The sequence below is a fragment of the Ammospiza caudacuta genome, chromosome 1 (genome assembly GCF_027887145.1).
Source record: "Ammospiza caudacuta isolate bAmmCau1 chromosome 1, bAmmCau1.pri, whole genome shotgun sequence".
NCBI classification, from domain to species: domain Eukaryota; kingdom Metazoa; phylum Chordata; class Aves; order Passeriformes; family Passerellidae; genus Ammospiza; species Ammospiza caudacuta.
Genome location: NC_080593.1, coordinates 112,605,167 through 112,623,552, shown reverse-complemented (window position 1 = coordinate 112,623,552; position 18,386 = coordinate 112,605,167). Strand labels below are relative to the sequence as shown.

Sequence of the window (18,386 nt, the reverse complement as noted above, 5' to 3'; positions counted from 1 at the left end):
GACACACCCAGTCTCCAACAGCAACCACATTTTAGATGAAAGCACAGTTGTATGTAGTTCCATGCAGGCATGGATGATGATTTCAGCAGAGAGAGGCTTGGAGGGAAGAAGCAGATAAAACACTGGGAAATGAACTGAAGTAGAACATTTTGTAATGTGTTCTGCCAGTAAGGAAAACTGTAGAAGGAAAAGCAACAAATGCATTCCTTGATGTAGAATCACTCTGCTATTTAAGCCAAGAGACAGATAGATGTGGTAGGGGTATGGGGAGAAGAGGGATTTTTCTGGCTTTGCTTTATAAATAAATCACTGCTCTTGAATCCAGAAGACATTTTCCTTGACCACTATATATATGTAACACTTTTACCCTGTTATCACATGCCTGGCAAATTTGTCTTATTGTTTATTCCTATGAAAATAATGGTTTCCTCCTCCTTTTACTCTCTAGCACTCGCTCTGCACTGCTGAACAAATCCTCTTTCCCTTGTCACTTCTCATCTGAGCAGTGGCACCTGTTAGCTTCAAACTTGAGGTTCTCTTGCACCTAATTTTCAAACACTTAGGCCCTACATTGGCCTCTTTTAGACAAAGTTTGTTGAATTAGTAGTTCCTCCAGCACTAGTTTTGATATAAAACTAAGTCAGCTGACTGCTGCTGCAACAGCTTTCTGAGAGCAGATGTAAGAACAGCCTATGGTACCACAGTGCTGCCAAGGGATTAAGTTGGTGCTTGTACACTCTGGAGCCAAAGCCTTCCTCCACTGGTGCCTGAAGGGTCAATTGTCAGTACAATCCATACAGGGATTTAGTTAACATGAATGGGAGTAGTTCAGCTAAATCTCCACTGAATCATTATCCCTGAATGTCTCTGAGGAATTTAACCAGCACCCTTTGCAGCTTCTTGCTTTGTTCAGTGTCTACAACATTAAGTCTACGATGCAATGAGATTCTTGCTTAATCTTGCAGACAATACACTTCTGAAATTTTGCTAATAGAGGATTATTTGGTTTGCATAAGGAAGAATTTTGCCTATAGCAACAGGATAAAAAATGCTAAAGTGCATTATCCTTGTAGATATAATTATGTACTTGGCAACCTGCACCAAACATATTCCAACACATGGGCCAGAGAAGGTTCACAGCTGTAGACAGCAAACAGCATCTCTGCCAGAACGTTTGTGATTTTCAACACACTAAAGGACATGAGTAAAAGACTTCATGCACATAGGGGGAAGATGAAAAAAACAATACAGGCTCAGAAACATATGAAATCAATTTAAAATTGAGAAAGAGACACTCCCCTTTTAGATAAAGCTCAGCAAACCCAGAATACCAAGCCTACACTGAAGCAGTGAAAAGCAACAAACCTCCTGAATCCTCTCCTCAAGCTAAAAAGCCTGTTGTTTGCAATTTCAATGCAAACCTCCTTTTTGCAGAGGAGTCACAGGAATTCTAGCTGCAGTTCTAAATACAGGATATGACCCAATACTACACCAATAAAATTTTATGCAATTAAGCTTTTTTTGTTGAGATAAAACCCATTAAGCTTCAACTTACGTGTTCATCTGAAGCATAAAGGACTTCCATTAGCCGATTGACAAGGTCATTCTCTCCCCCATGTTCTTGGCAGAGAAGTTCAATCTCCCTTAATTTGCCAAAGTAGAAATCCCTTTCCTTCTCCACACCTTCAAGTGCAAGTTTTAATGAATGTACCTGCATAGAAACCAAGACATGATCCATCAGTTTTGAGGTGCACTACAGACAAAAGAACACAGTCTAAAATTTTGTATGTGAAACAATCTTAAATACATATTTGATTTTATAGCTTGAAATGAAGTCCAGTTTTCTTTCTGCAGTGCTAAATTGAACCTTACCCCACAGAGAATCAGGCTCCCCCGCTACTCCTCTGGATACATCCTAACCTTGATCCCTAAAGTTCAATTTTCTCAGCACTCTTTTAAACTGAAGCTCAAAGCAGCAGTGAGGAAATCAGGAAAGCCATGTCTCCTAACAGGATCGCCAGAAATGTCATGTAGTGGTAATTACTAAAACTTTCAGCTCAGAACTTGCATTATTTTGCCTGGACAAATGTGTAGTTGTTGGGAAATCTACAATGTCTCCTTGCCTAAAAATACATTGAACTAGCAGAGGAGGGAAATAGTCTAGTTAGGAAATGAAAAGGTCCTCAAGTTACAAATCTGCTATTGCTGCGCTGGTTGTCACCTCTACTGTTCTGCCTCCTCACTTACCACATTTTCCAAACCTGTCTTTCAGCTCTGCTGCCATGGCTGGGTGCACCACGGGCTACCTGCTCTGACTGATGTGCTGTTTCTACCAACAAATTCTCTCAAATGCCAAGTACCTTTCTCCTTGCAACCTTGTTCACAAGAGTCTTCAAGCTACACTGTCAGCCTCAATTTCACCACTAGGACTGCTGCAAATAATTCATGGGCAATGTAGCTGTTAATGATTAGGCTTTGGATAAATCGCAACAGATGCTGTAATATAGTTTCATACCTATATATTTTAAAAAGAGAGGTTTTGTGGGAGCATAACATATAAACTTCTGTCTAATGGGGTATACACAATCAGGAGAACATCTAAGTGGCTCAGAAATTCAGAGGACAGCAGCATAAAAACCAACAGAAATAATCACAGATAAAGCTGTCTACAGTAAACACATTGACCACAATCACATCCAATTACAACCAAACATTCACATTTTAAATCCTGCAATTATACAAATGATTTTTTAAATAAAACATGCTAAATAAATTAAATCATATCAGACTACATTTCAGTGAACTAATACAATTTAATAGAAACTTCTGTGTTGCCAGTTCTACTGCAAGTTAATTTATTTTCTTCACTAGTAAAAATACCAGGAGAGTTCAAACAATGCTTTGATAGCCTACTAAATCCTTTCAGTTTGTTTTTCCATGACTGCTGAGCAAGGGATGCCTTTTTCTGACCTTTGATTGCACTCTCAAAGGCATCAAGCAGCAGAACTGACCTGTTACCAGAGCAGGATCTCAGGGCACCTCATTTATGCACTAATTCATTTCTGACCAGCTGTCTAAGTGTGACACTCAAGTCTTTCTTGACAGTTTGAATCCATTATGGATATAATGACCAGTCACCTTAAAATTAACTATTTTATTACAAAAGTAGGAATAGCAAAATGAAGCAAGAGTTTACAATATTCTGGTCTACAGATGAAAACCTCATACTTAGGATGTGCCTTCTGGAACTGCCACAGCATATTGCTTGAGAGCAATGCCTGAATCCAGCCAGAATAAGAATGTAACTGCTTCCAGATCTCTTGCCCTGTGCTTGCTAGAGCTTGGGAAAACAATGAACTTCAGCTGAAAAACTGGCAGCTAATAGCTGAGACTATCTCCCCTTCTGACCTATTTACTATGAAGACATTCTCCTGTTTTCATTCTCTCACATTCATGCTGTTTAAAGAAATAAAATCATTAAAGTATGTACATGTGCACAGACTTAATTAACTAGTGTATATAGTAAACATTGCTATAACCCAACTAGATATGCTTCCCTTCAGCTCCAGCTACCTGTGTGTGCCATGTGAATCCATATTTCCTCAGACACTTTGCATATCTGCATACTACTTTTCCCTTCCATAAGCATGCCAGAAGGCTGACACTTGAGGAACAGATCATGTCAGCTCCCATGCTCTATTTCTGGACTGAAAGCACCCCTCTGCAGCCCAGGTAATGGGTGCAAAGGCAGCAGTTCCTACTGACTGGACTTTTCTCTGCTGGCACTCACTGGTACCATGAATACTCACAGGGCTGCAGAGCCAGGCTGCAGATTAGGCCCAACTGTAGGCAAAAAGACACAGTGATGCTGCTTTCAGAAACTACATGTATACCAGCACACAGCTAATAGTTCCTGGGACCATTCTCCACCTGTAAAAGTCCCTCTCTGTATGCAACAGCCCCTGGTTTGTGTTGTCACCTCAGCTGCACTCAGACACTCTTCGGGAGAGTCATTTCAATGCTGTGGGTAATCAAGTTCCAGTGCACAGTGACACTACTTGGAATTTAATTTTGGAGTTTAATTTACTGGCTTCAATCATAGTTTGAAGATGATTTTAAATGAAACTTTAAGATTGTAGGGAGCCATTAACTGGCAAATGTTAGGGATGCTTACAATTATTACAAATAGCTCATTAAGCTACACTATGGCAAAACATAGTGTACAGACATCCCTACTGATTAAACTTTTCTGCTACCAATTGCATGGAAGTTCAGGTGTTTCCATCTCCCTCAACTGCTGTCCATGAAAGGAATGAAAAAACAATTAGAGCCACATAGGACTCAGATATCCAGGACACAATTCAGCACTTCTTACTTATAATCAACACAGAAACACAAACACCGTAATGGTGGCTGCTGCCTCATCTCCACAACTGCTGCAGAGTAGTAAAAACCAGGCAATTTGGCTCTTGCAGCATGCTCACACTGGGGGGTCAGGAAAACCTGGCTCAGAGCTGCTTGCAGCATAGCTTTTTTGGCTCGTGTAACACAGCCATGGTTTACAAGTATCCATTAGTGGGAAATGAGATACCAAATGCTGTCAGCATTAAGAAAAAAAGGCTTCCAGACCATTCTAGCTAGATGATGTCTCTTAAAAACTAGCTATTAAGGAATCAGTTTTTCATATGCTCAAAATTTCTTCTTCTCTTTGGTGATGGGGGAAGTCATGTTTTCCTTCAGGGTTATTTGTATATAAAGCTTAAGGTTTTCACACATGGAATGTGCTAGGAATATGTTAGCAGTGGATGTGATAGTGACTGTTTCAGTAAAGATCAAATGTTTCTATGTTGCTCAGATGCCAACCAACTCTTCCTCCTGAAGCAAACACATTCTGACTTCTCAGTACAAATGTTGTGGTTTAAGTTGCATTAAGTTGACATTTGAACTCTGCTCGACACTGATTAAAAAAAAAGGATTCCATAAAAAATATATACATCCATTCCTTGTGCAACATTTAAAAACTTTTCTGTTCCAGCAACAATCTAGAGCCCATTTGGAAAGCAGGAGGATCCCATTGTGCTCTCTGCTGCTCAGAATGATACCCTGAATCCACAGAACACCATGTCTGGGATGTGGCAATCCATCCACCACCTTTCAGAGCACAGCTCATCAAAAACATGCAAACAGTGCCCCAGCAAACTGAAATCATTGCTGCTCAGGTCAATGCAAGTCTGAAGCTGAAATGCCTTTAACTGTGGAAAATTATACTTGATCCAGAATAATGACTGCTTCCTGAATGCAGCTGCCAGGAGCTCTAAAATACAAGTTTTTTCCTTTCCATTTTCCCTCACCAAGGACAAATATAGGGCTCAGGCCTCATATATAGTAGTGGCATTCACACCATTCTGACAGCACAGTCTCAAGCCAGATGCAGGTATTTATTCTTGTCCAGTGCAGACACTCTTGCAGTTCAGAAATGAGAGAATGGTATAAAGCTCCAGAGCATAAACAAAAGTAAAGCCCTTACATTCCTAACATTACAGAATTTCTGAATTTTTTTCAATTATATCACAAAACATTATTTATAATATAACTAATATTCTCAGAAAGGTAGATTGCATTTTTAAATGAAAATAGTGTGTTAGCATCTTTAACACTTTCCTTACAGAAAGCAGAGCACAATGCTCTAGTCTCACTTTAACTGCAAATCTCTTAACACCTTGGTATGACAAACAGGCTTGTTTTCTCCACAGGGGAACATTAAATGATTTATTTCAAATTAGTAATTTCAAATTTCACAAGAGCAAAGACACTATTTGGATTTTTCCTATCCAGGTGAAATAAAAGATATATTTCAACATGTAATAAAATTACCATGCTTCAGCAAGACTTACCCGTCACTCCTAAGATCATAATTTAAAAATACTGGCAAAAATCAGTCATGTCTGCCAGACATTATTTTTCACAATAAATCTCTTCCTTTTTTTTATTTCTTTCCAGCTGAACTATTTCCACTTTTTGTCCCTTTGTAATTCTGAAGAGCATCATTCATCAGAAGACAATATTAGATTTCATGCCTGCCTGTGACAATGAATGCATCTACTTTTGTGCCTAAAGCAAATTTACCTGTTCACTGAGCTGTATGACTTGAGTTTCCAAATCTTTATCTGATTTGGATGCTGAGCTGCTTGGTGTAGCTTTTTTTGCTGAAGATGGGCGAGAAGGTGTTGATCCTGGTTTAGAAGCTGGACTGGATTTAGCAGCACCTGAAAAACACAGTAAATAAGTAAACATTAAACAGGATTGATCTCTGTAATAAATGCATTCCTATTAATCTGGTACTGAAACACAAGAATTGATTTTACAGCCATCCATCCTTTCTCTTACTTCAAGGTGACAGTAGATGAAATTCCACTGCTGTTATGCCTTGGGAAAGGAAAAACCACATTTCCTATCAATCTGAGTCTGCTACTGAGAGTGAGGCAACTCTAAAACCAAAATAAACAACATCACACCAGGAATAAAAAGTTCCCTTAGATCTGAGCAGATTTCAGCTCAAAAAAATATGCTGTTAAGAGAGCATTCCCCCACCCCATTACTTAACATATCCAGCTATCCTCAATTTCCCCGGAGAAAGAGCTGAAATAAAGTCAGCTAAACTGCCTCTGTGCTTTTTAAATTTTCAAATGTAAACCACTCCGAGACAAGAGCATTAAAACTCAGAGCAGAATTAAACCCATTGGTGAACTCACAGTTGGCCACAGTGACCAGAAGATGTATTTTGATATCCTTAAGTTTTCCTATTTCTTTTTAATTACTTGTGCTGCAAAGCTGCCAGAATATAGAGCAACATCTTCACCAGCAAAAATGGCAAGTAATGAGTGCACACTCAGTAATGAGTGCATGACTCTTTTTCCACAATAACTTGGCACATAAATGCCCAAGCAGAGCAACAGTTGTGTGAAAGGGTTTGCAGTGCCTTCACAGGAACCTCCCAGGCAGCTCCTCACGCCTTGCTCTGCCTCTCCATCTTTCCTCTCTTGATGCTGGGTGCTCCTTACAGTCACTGAGCCCAAACACGAGGGCCTGGCTCACAGCTCTCCCCCAGCACTGCACTATGCCTCAGCCTTTTCTTTGTTCCCTCCAACAAGGAATAAACTTGAGATGCACTGGAGGGACATCTGATACTGGTTTGGTTAAGGAGACAAAACAGAAACTCAGCCTCTCTCTGGCTCTGATTTATTAAGCAGGCAGGCATGTGAATCAGAGGTCCTGCTCAGCAGCAGCCATGTTCATCACTGATTCCTACAGTGAGCAAAACACAGCCATCCAAACGCGCTGACAGGCTCCACGCCATCCTCCACCATCAGATGCTGTCAGTTCTGAACCCTGAGCCACACAGGAGACAGCCCTGGTCCAGCAGGCACCCAGCTCCCAGCTGGGCTCTGAGCTTGCTGCTCACCACTTCCACAGGGATTTTGCCCAGGCTTTCTCAGCAGCCACCCTCTACCCCACACCTCACCAGCTGCTCCTCCCATAGGATTACTTGATTTATGGCACACCACAAATTGTTCTAAGTTGTCATTTCCACAACGTATCCCCAGTGTCAGACAATGCTTTAATAAAGCAATTCTTTGTAAAACCAATGTATTAAAAAAAGCCATTACTAGGAAGAAACGGCAAGGAGGCAGGGAGAGGCAGAGACAGCCTGTGGGGCCATGCATGTGCCCAGACTGTGGAGCTCACAGAGTCTCACTGACCCAGAACTGTGACAGTGGTTCATTGGAGGAGCTGGCAAGTGATGGGCAAGGAGAGCAGCAATGGGTTATTTAATCAAGCTTAAGCTTTCCTGATTTAGTCACAGGCCTCCCTCTGTAGCAAGAATCTCCTCCCATCCCTATGGATAACTCTGTATTAACTGGGTCACCTAAAGCCAACAGAACACAAACAAACCACATGATAATTCAGTTAGCATGTGTAAACATTTCTGTGCAAGACGGCCATCCTCCTTTTCGATGCTCTTTAATGTAAGACAGATAAGGGGGGAAAAAAGCATACTGGCAGGGGTTTTTCGTGGTTGTGTTGTTGGTTTTTTTCCCTTTTGTTCAGTGTTTTTTGTTTTTGTTTTGTTTCTTTTAGAAACTGGTGACTCCAACATCTTCCGTGTCTGTTGCATACACAAACTCTTCTCTAGCAGATTTCAGATACTTGCTAAAGTTGGGAAACTTCAGTGTTTTGTATATGTCTGAAATGAGACTTTTTTCACATCATACTTAGATCAGCAAAGAATAAATAATTTGTTGAAAATCATTAATAATGCCAAGATCTTTTGCCGTTATTTTTCTTTCTGAAATTGCCTAACTCTACCATTCTGCCCTCAATGCTTTCAAGGTTCAGCCCATATTATAACTAAGTAAAAATCAGCCGGTTTAGAGCAGGATTGCTAAAACATTCTCAAATAATTTTCATTTGGATTAGCAGATGAACAGAAGTAAGCTAGTGTCAAAATATGCAATAAGAACACACACATGAAATAAAATCACTTTGAGTCTAGCATTCTAGCTGGGTCACAAGTTGTTTAATGACCAAAGCAGCAACATTTACTTCTTATTGTGTTCTACAACTACAAGATGCAGGTTCAGGGCATCAACTGAAAAGTAAATGCTTTAAAGTTGGCACAGAGAGAGCTAAGGAAAGAGCAGGCACAAACATTTGATCCCCAGGTATTCTCTCTAATTTGCAGCTGAGGTGCCCTCCCAGAGCTGAGAAAGCCTCATCCCCAGTGCCTGCAGCACTGACATTGGCATTGTATTGTGCCCTCCTTTGAAAACAACAAAGCCCTTTGGATTTCTACAGCAAAGTGCCACTAAGCTTTATAAAGCTTTTTTTTTTTTTTTAATAAAGTCCAGACAAATCAAAAGAAATCAACTTTTGCTCCACTGCTCAGGATCAGCTCTTAAATGACCACAATATTCCAATTTCAGTAACACAGATAAAAACCAGTTAACTAGTTACTAGGAAGTATCAGCAACAGCTGGATAAAGCTTAATTGCAACAGAGAATGCTCAGGGATTTCTAATCTAAAATTTCCTGGAAGAAAAAAAAAAAGCTTTACTGCACATTTATTCTAAGGCATCAGTTTTATAATCAGCCCAGAAGTAAGTTTCCATTCTAGCAGAAGCCTAATTTCATAAAATAATTAAAGGATGCTGGTCGGTGGAGTAATGCAAAGTACTTGAAACAGCCAGATATCTAAAGAGAGACAAAAGATCTTGATAGACTTAATGACTTGGTGTTGAGCAATGGTTTTGCAGTCAATTAGTGCAATAATGGAATAACTCCTAATGTACTGCTCAGAGGGACTACATAACCCAAGCAGTTTATAATTATTAAATTCTTTCCAACATAATTTCTTCCATGAAAATATTTATATATGACCCATTTACACATTCTGAGAAAGCACAAAATTTTATACAGGTATTTTAGGTAAAAAGTATCCAATAATCATCTCTTTTCCCTGATCAGTGAGAGAATTGCATTGTGATCTGCAACATAACCGTTTGCCATTATTAATTCCTCTTCAAGCTTACTGTTGATGTTCACACAGAAATGTAGGGCCCTTCCCTGGAAAAGAACGTCCCCATGCCCCAAAACATGCTGGCAGCCAAAAGACTGGGAAGCACTGTGGCAGGAAAGGGTTTGGGGGTCCTGGTGGGCACTGAGCTGAACTTGAGCCAGCAGAGCACCCTTGAGCAAGGAAGGCAGTGCTGGGCTGCACTGGGAGAGCACCATCAGCAGGCTGAGGGAGGTGATGCTCCCCCTCCAGTCAGCACTGGAGAGGCCCATGAGGAATGCTCAGCTCAGTTCAGGGCTCCCCAGGACGGGACAGACATGGATGAACTGGAGAGGGTCCAACAATGGGCAACGAAGACTAAGGGATGGGGCACCTCACACACAAGCCAGGTCCGAAAGCTCTGTCTGTTCAGCCTGGAGAAGAGAGGCTTCAGGGGGATCTCATCTACACCTCAAGGGAAGGTGCAAAGAAGGAAGGAAACAGGCTCCTTTCAGCGGTCCTTAAAGGATGGGAGGCAATGGGCACAAAATGAAACCCAACAAATTCCATTCAAACATAAGAAAAAACTTCTTCACTCTGAGGGTTATCAAATACTGGAACAAACTGTACAGAGAGGTTGAGGAGTTTCCAGCCTCAGAGATACTCAAAATGTGACTGGATATGGTCCTGGGCAACCAGCTCAAGGTGACCCTGCTTTCAGCAGAACAGTTTGACAGGATGATCTCAGAGGTGTCCTCCCACCTCCACTGTTCTGTGAGAACTTCTGTGACAGCATGCTCTGATTTTAGGTCAGTGCAGGGTTCCAATTAGAATATTTTTGTAAACAGTATTGCAGCTGTTTCAATTAGCACCTGGATAACTTCTTGTACCTGCCCACATAACAATAGCAGAGATGAGAAAAGTCAATTCACAATTGAAAGACAAATTATTCTGTTCTTTTACTGAATTAAGATGAACCAGCTTTGAAATGCATTTCGAGGTTTCCATCTGTGGTACTCCAGAAACAATTACTAATTTTTTTGTTAAAAAACCCCATAATTAAATGCATCCCACACAGTTTCAGCTTCACTACTCTTTTTGCTAAATACCTAAGTTCTACAAACAGATGCAAACTTCTGCAACATAAAACAGTGGCTCTTGGCACCGTGCAGCTTTGGGTACAAAAAAGCTGTGCTGCAAATTCCAGTTCTCTTTACATCACAGGCACAGTCTTGTAACAAGAGACCTACTTAACATTTAGAGAGAAATCTTCCTTGAAGCTATATGAGTAATTAGTATGCTATTAAATATTTATGCAAAATTTCAAGGAAACACGTGCATGAATGCAGTGTGGACGTGCATAAGGAGAGTGTGGAGAGCAATGGAAGCCCTGAGCAAGCACAAGACTTGGCTGAGCCCACACAACCACTGCTTCAGTGGAATTTGGGAATCACTCACAGTCTATTTTAGTCAAATTAAAGGACTTCATAAAATGAATATTCCTGATTCATACCACAGGAGAAAAACCAAACCCAACAAGAGGCCTCAGTAATTTCTTCACAAGCTGAAGAAAAACCCTCCACCCGCTTAAACCAAGATAGTGAGAACAGCAGATTAATTAATATTCACACACTCTTATTATTGTAGCTACACCAGGACACAAGCAAATGCTCAGTTTAGGGACACTTAATGAAATAAGCAATCACAAATGATACTTAATGGGAATTAAATGACCTCAGACAAAATCTGACTTAACTCCGAATTCTAATGCTGCAGTGCAGCTGTCCTAATTATATTGTGGCACTGCCTTCCCCTGGCTGGCAGGACCCTTCTGTCCTCTCAGCTCCTCAAACTTTCACTGCTCCTGGTCCAGTACAGCCTGGTGAGCTCTGCATTCATCCTTTCTGCCACACAGCTGGCAAAGAGAAGTGTGTGTGAGTACTTGAAATTTTCACAATTTCAAGAGAACTATCCAAGTGAGAAAATCCAGTGGAGGCCACCTGTCAAATGAAAAGGTTTTACTGGTGGCCTCACTGCCTCAGTTTGTCTTTAATACAAGATTTGATGGAAGAGAACTAACCAAAGCCTTTCCCCCCCTCATCAAAAATGAAGACTGTACTCTAGATTTAAAATAACCAATATTTATTTATTATTTAAAATAATCAACAACTCTATTTGCTCTAGAAATATCTTTAGTATGCAAACATTTATTTTCAATGGATGGAACTATTCCACAGGCTTAAAAGAAGAACACAGTTTACAAATTCAAGTGCTCTTAAAAACCTGTGTTTTCTAAAATCTCACTGTCTGCTTAGCTCTAGGGAGAAAGCAGTCTCAAAAGGAAAATCTAAAAAAATCTACAAAGAAATGCATGTTGGAAAAGGAAAGAATGTGCAACATTTGTGCAACACAGACACTCAGACCACACCCATGGTACACTGAAAATTAAATAGCCATTTTCACCACTGCTTTTCCCAACACAATCATCTCTCTCGAAAAAGGCCCTGGCTCATGCACTGCAAGCGCGCTGCCTCCTGGTCCAAATTCTCGAGCTCAATGGATTTAAAAATTAAATGCTCCTCATGCTGGCAGGGGAGATGTGTCTGTGTACAGCTGAGCCACTTTACCTCCCAGGCCGGCGCTGTCACTGCACATGCTGTTCCCCTCGGTCAGTACAATTCCTTGGCCTTGTATGAACCAGGGATGAAAACGCTCTCAGTTTGTCACCCTGCGGCTCTTTCCATCCCTAGCTCTGCCACGCTGTCCTGCAGCACTGCACCACAGGGAACAGAGATTGCCATTGCCAGCACCTACTGCCTGCCACTGGGGGAAAAGGTAGCAAGTCTTGGTGGAAAGCAAAAAAAAAGCATTAGGAGTTCTCCAGCCTCCCAGGAGTTCTAATTGTATCACTAGCTGCTAAAATAAAGACCAGACCGGACTTGCTGAGTATTTTTACCCCTCAAAATTAATTTACAGCACATCTGTCACAGCAGGATATACTGTTTCCCTACAGAAAATCAGTATTCCTCTTGTGCAATTGGCTTTTCGATGGCACATTATATATAATGCATTCATGCACAAACAGTTCATTCTGCCCTGGTTATTTTCCCTGTCATAGCATGAGTATTTTTAGCCCTCATGTGATCCTCCAGTATTTTCCAGCTCTGCTTTAGTCATCCTGCTCTCACTGAATATTTCAAACTAAAAAAATCTAACAGCCTTCAGATCTAAGAACCTCTCACATTTTTAGCTTGCATGTAAATAATTAATTTTATTAAGCTGTCTTATACCCATGTATTTTTGACACCTCCCACCCATACACTAGAGAGTGCTCCATGGAGATTTGCTCTGACATACAGGAATACTTACATAAGACACTAAGCTAAAATCCTGACAACCTGATCACTATTTCCAATTTTGATCAGATGAAGCCTTTTCCGCTATTTCCCACAGGGAGCATTAGAACTGGCACAAACAACAGTGCCCTAATATTTTAATCCTGCGCCACAATTTTGACTCTACATCTGTAGGCTGTTTACCACTGCATTAGAGCACAGCGGAGGCTGTAGGAGATCGAAAGTCGGCTCAGGGCTGGCAGATGGCATCAGCTCTAAAAGCAGCTGTGGTGCTGCTGCCAAGAGCCTACAGCAGTGCTCTGTGCTGCTCCTTCAAGGAGGAAAAGACCCTCATTTCCCCACCTGGGAGCTGCAGTCACCTGGTGAAACCTTGCTGCTCCTGCTGTGTCTAGAAGCACCCTGTGGCACGTTACCAAAGCCATCCACCCACGGCACCACCGCCAGCTCGGCCACAAATCGGCTCTGTCCCTGTAGGAGGGGACAAGGCAGTGTGAGGGAGGCACAGCAGATTAGTTGTAGGGACCTATTTATGCTTCCATTTCCAAGCTGCATTATCCTTGACCTGCGCTGACTCCCCAGTAGGATCATCTTCGCAATGGGAAGGGCTATGGCTGTGGGCCTACCCACCAATTAACACAAGAACCAGTGCATTTTTACACTTCTCGAGTTTTGGGTTCTTCTAAAAGTGTTTATTTTTCAAATTAAAGAAGACCACACTCTCCATTTATAGAGATACAGGTTAACATCCATTTACAGGTACAGGAAGCAGCTACCTGATACCAGGCATCCCATCAAGCTTTAGAGTCTGATTAAAATATCAAAAATAATTTCAATTCATGCCAGTACCTTTCTGGATAAGTTTTTGGAGCAGGCTTTAAGGATCTGACCACTTGTTAACTCAAGGACATCTATCTTAATCTACTTCTGAAAACACATTGTTAGAACAGTGTTATAAGGCATTATGAATAGTCAACAATCATCTCCTAAATCACTCAAGCCCAAAACTGTCAAAGGGCACTGGAAGAGTTACTCCACAGATCAAAAGGAATCACCTGAAATGCATATGAAACTGCCAGTAGCTAAAGTAAATTATTCCTTTAGAAATACATATATCTAATCAATCTAGATTAGGCATATTTTAAAGCCTGCCAAACCCCTAAATATGAATGAGTACCCTTATATCTGCTTGCTCCTGACACCAAACAATAGGTGTGTACATTCAGGTACGTCCACTGCATTCTGTTTAAAAACTTTTGGATTATGCTGAAAGATCTTCTGGGTTCTTTATTTTTTCTGTTTTTTCTCATGAGTGCTACCTTTTGTTTTGTTAATGAAATGACAAAGCAGTACTACTAAAACTTCAAAGCTTCATTGTTAAGGTAGAGCAAGTCACACAAATTAATAATGGCACCAAGCTGTGGGGTGTGGTGCTGGAGGGAAGGGATGCCATCCAGAGGGACCTTGACAGGCCTGAGAGGTGGGTCTGTGCAAACCTCATGAGGTTCAACATGGCCAAGTGCAAAGTCCTGCACCTGGGTCAGGGCAATCCCAAGCACAAATACAGGCTGGGTGGAGAATGGATTGAGAGCAGCCCTGAGAAGAACTTGGGGCTGTTGGTTGATGAGAAGCTTAGCATGAGCCAGCAATGTACACTTGCAGCCCAGAAGGCCAACAATATCCTGGAGTTTATATCATGGTTCCTATAGCAGCTGTAATGAATACCCTTTCCCTTCCAGCTAAGTGTGGAAGACAGAGGTACAGAAGCACATCTTTCATGGTAATTTCCCAACTACCCAGAACTTGCTCCTGCATCATGCCAATTTACTCCCAAACAGCAGGAGAAGAGGCACACACAGGTTTGCAGATGCATACAGAAGTCCTCCCAGAGCATCAGTAAAGGCTCCCATTCCTTCCTACGTGCAGGTTCTGTGATGGGGTGAGGCAAGGCACAAAGGCACTGTACATCAGCGCCATGAAAATGTGCTCCTCCAGAATTCAGTAAGCTCATGGAATGACTGGCACCTAACTGAATTAGTTCTGTTCTGAAATGTAAGCAGCAAGGAAAGCTGGAACTCTCATTTCACCCAGCATCATGTAATGTCCACACCCCACTATCCTCAGCTTAGAAATTCAACTAGTGCTCTGCCTGTCATACTTCTGGACAATATTTAAGTTAATAATGAAGGAAATTTTCCATGAAAAAGCTAACTCTCACAGCCACAGGATCTTATCAAACTCATCACACTATCTGAGTTGTACAATTCCATACAAAGGCTGGGAAGGCACAGGACCTGCTCTTCATGCAACCAACAAGACAACATGACGTTACTGCATTATCCTCCACATCAGCTGGCTGGTTCCACTCCAGTAGCTATTCAATTTCTGTAGGATTGTCACCTGCACAGCTTTAATTTGGATGACATATTTGTGACTTTGGGAAGAACAGACCATCTGTAAGAAGAATTAACAAGCACAGTAAAGTCTGTGTTTAATAAAAGTGTCTTTTCCAATTTCTGAATTGGACATCATCTTGACATTAGCACTTGGGTTTTCTGTTTCCAAAGGGAGTGCAAGACATCACATGAGAAATTGGAACATACCAGACCCTGCAATTCAGAAGTTCAGGCATAAGAAGGTGCAAAATAAAGAATGTAAACAAGCTTTAGAAGCCCAGAGTAGCACTGCCTGATATTAGGTGCCCTATTCCCAGGAAGCACTAATGAGCTGAGGGCAGCTGGCCAAGTATGCCCCACTCTGACGTCAGAAGTGATCAGAGCAGAACACTGAAATCTGGGTAGGATTCCAGAGCACAAGGCAGCCTAAAAGAGAGGGTGCTTCATGCTTCACACCTGCCCCTGCTTTTGTGAGTACTGCTGCATATCCAAGCCCATGTGAGGACAGGTCACAAGTTTAAAATCAACTAAATATTAATCCTTATTTGAGGAATGAGTTAGCATAAACCTAGGACAAACCAATAAAGGAATTAGGTGTGTATGCATGTGTATTTCCATATGCACAAACCTATGTCCAGTAATACTTTTTTAGTGCCTATTTCTTTTTCTTAAATGTTAGCTGCTCTCCTCTTCACTAAATTCTCAGTTAACAAAACCAGCATCTGCTTAGTGACTAGTCACAGCTACACTACATAAACACCAAAGATCAGGGTTGCTCCTTTGGTCTGTTCCAGAAACACTGCTGTGGTTTAACCCAGCAGGCAGCTGAGCCCCCACAGCTGATGGCTTACTGTCCCCTGCAGTGAGATGGGGGAGAAACTCAAAAGGGGAAATGTGAGAAAATTCATGGGTTGAGATAAAGACAGTTTATTAGGTAAAACAAAATCCATGCAAACAATTCATTCACCACTTCCCAGGGGCAGGCAGGAATTAACCTATCTCCAGGAAAGCCAGACCATCACTCATAATGGTGATTCGGCAAGACAAATGCTGTAACTCTAACATCCCTCCCCACCCTTCTCCTTATTCCTCCAGCTTTTCTGGCTAAGCACGATGCCATGTGGTATGGATTATCTGTGCAGTCTATTGGGGTCAGCTGTCCTGGCTGTGTCCCCTTTAAATTTCTTGGGCACCCCCAGCCTGCTTGTTGGCAAGGCAATGTGACAAAGCCTGGACTCTGTGTAAGTACTGATTAGCAATAATTAAAACATCCATGCCTAATCAACACTGTTTTGGTTTGAAATTCAAAATTTAGCACCAATCTCCTCTGAAGAGTCATCTCTGTTCTAGCAAAACCCAACACATGCACAAAATAAAAAATTAGAAGACTGAGGTATCTTTGTGAAAGAGCAAAAGTTGTATGTTTTTCAGTTAGGAGGACTAGCATACCCACATAATAAGCACACATAAAACCAAAAATAACTTAATTTTTGTTCTTTTGGTCAGCCCTTCAGATTTGCAAACATTTTACTCACCATAAAAATTAAAAAAGAAATCAGCCTGTATCAGCATTTTCCTATAAAGGTGGAGGTGTGAAAGAGCAATACACTCCATTTAATGTTCTTGAATACACTTGCACATACCACATTCAGCAACAGGATTGTTAAAAGCCTTTGTCTCCACCACCAGACATTACTGGAGTCCATGTCATTTACATGAAGGGAGTTCAGTGGAGGAGACCCTATGCTGAATAGGGCTGGGCCAAACTAGAGCACAGAAGATGTTAACTTTCTGCTCTCTCAAGATGCTAAGCCTATGATAAGGTAAAAAGAATGGCACAACCACCCAAGGAAATAATTTTTAACTAGTATTTAAGTAGAGCGGATCACAGTTTATAATTGTCTTCAGAGACAGAAATGGAATTCTTTAAGAGGCAAAATACCTGCAGTTGGAGAGTTTGCATGGTGAGACTTTTTGGGCAGGTTAAAGATCTGTTCACCAGGATCTGGTGGAGGAAGAGCATCTTGGCCTTGTCGAGCTTCCACAGGATCATACTCCTTCCCATCATAGTTAGCATCAAAGAACTTCTTAAACCATTGAATGAAATCTAAGTTGTCTTGGAAGCGCCCTTTGACCAGTTTTTCCACAGGAATTACCTAAAAGGTAGATATTAACATCCAATATTACATCACTGCTGTTTTTAAATATAAAAATTACATATGCACATTTATTTGGAAAAAATCTACTAACTGCACCAACAAATAAACCTTTGCCATTGTTTTGCTTCTAAAAGAAAGAGGCAATTTGCAAGTGCTCTTAAAAATGAAAACAAAACCCAGTGAGACCCAGCCTTTGAAGTAGCAATTCATAGGGTGCATGTAAGCCTTTATAGCTATGGCTCCACAGAAGTACCCCCTTACATCCCATGGGTACATCCCATGATGAATGACACTGCTCTGGGAGTAACACTGTATTCAGCCAGCTAGAGATTTCTGGTTTTAATGGACATGGTACAGTTTGACGTGCTACAAACCAACAATTCTTCAAAAACTCCAGACAGATGTTTCTTTCTCTCTGTCCTACTGTTTGAACTACAAAGCCCAGCAGCTTTTCCAAGACATGCTAAAGTTCAAACCAACCTACATTTTGGCAGCACATGGTCGTCATATGAACCAAGCCTGAGGTTTTAACCTTGTAATTTCTTTCTGTTCCACATATAGCTATACATAGAACAGTTTGTGGACATGTAGAAGTTGACTTAAATGCCTTTTAAAGTTCTACTAAAAGAAAGGAAAGGCTATGAGGATGTCTCCACATCCTCTAATATCTTAGAAATTTTTCACAGACATGAAACCTCCAAAAGGTGTCTTCAGCCAATATCAGAGTACTCAAGGCTTCCAGACACTGTGGGCAGACAGGGACTACAACAGCAGAAAAGCTGCCCTGCTTTGTTTAATTCATGCAGCTGATTAAAACAGCCAAGTTGGGTGGACCTCACTGCCTCTTGAATGTTATGAAGTTTCAGCTGGAGAAGGGTTTTCATTTTTTTCTTCAGGATTAAGCCAACTGTACAGCATTTTATAA

General features: G+C 41.2%; 1 protein-coding gene across 5 annotated transcripts in view; it reads right to left on the bottom strand.

Moving 5' to 3' along the window:
- Nucleotides 1-18,386, bottom strand: part of MAPRE2 (microtubule associated protein RP/EB family member 2) — a 97,917-nt gene that overhangs the window by 6,262 nt on the left and 73,269 nt on the right. For all 5 annotated transcript variants that reach the window (XM_058804367.1, XM_058804355.1, XM_058804347.1 and 2 more), the window contains 3 exons: nt 17,245-17,458; nt 6,127-6,266; nt 1,556-1,711 (listed from right to left, as the gene is read on the bottom strand). In XM_058804367.1, the coding sequence (XP_058660350.1) occupies nt 1,556-1,711; nt 6,127-6,266; nt 17,245-17,458 (510 nt within the window). The remainder of the gene's footprint in view (nt 1-1,555; nt 1,712-6,126; nt 6,267-17,244; nt 17,459-18,386) is intronic.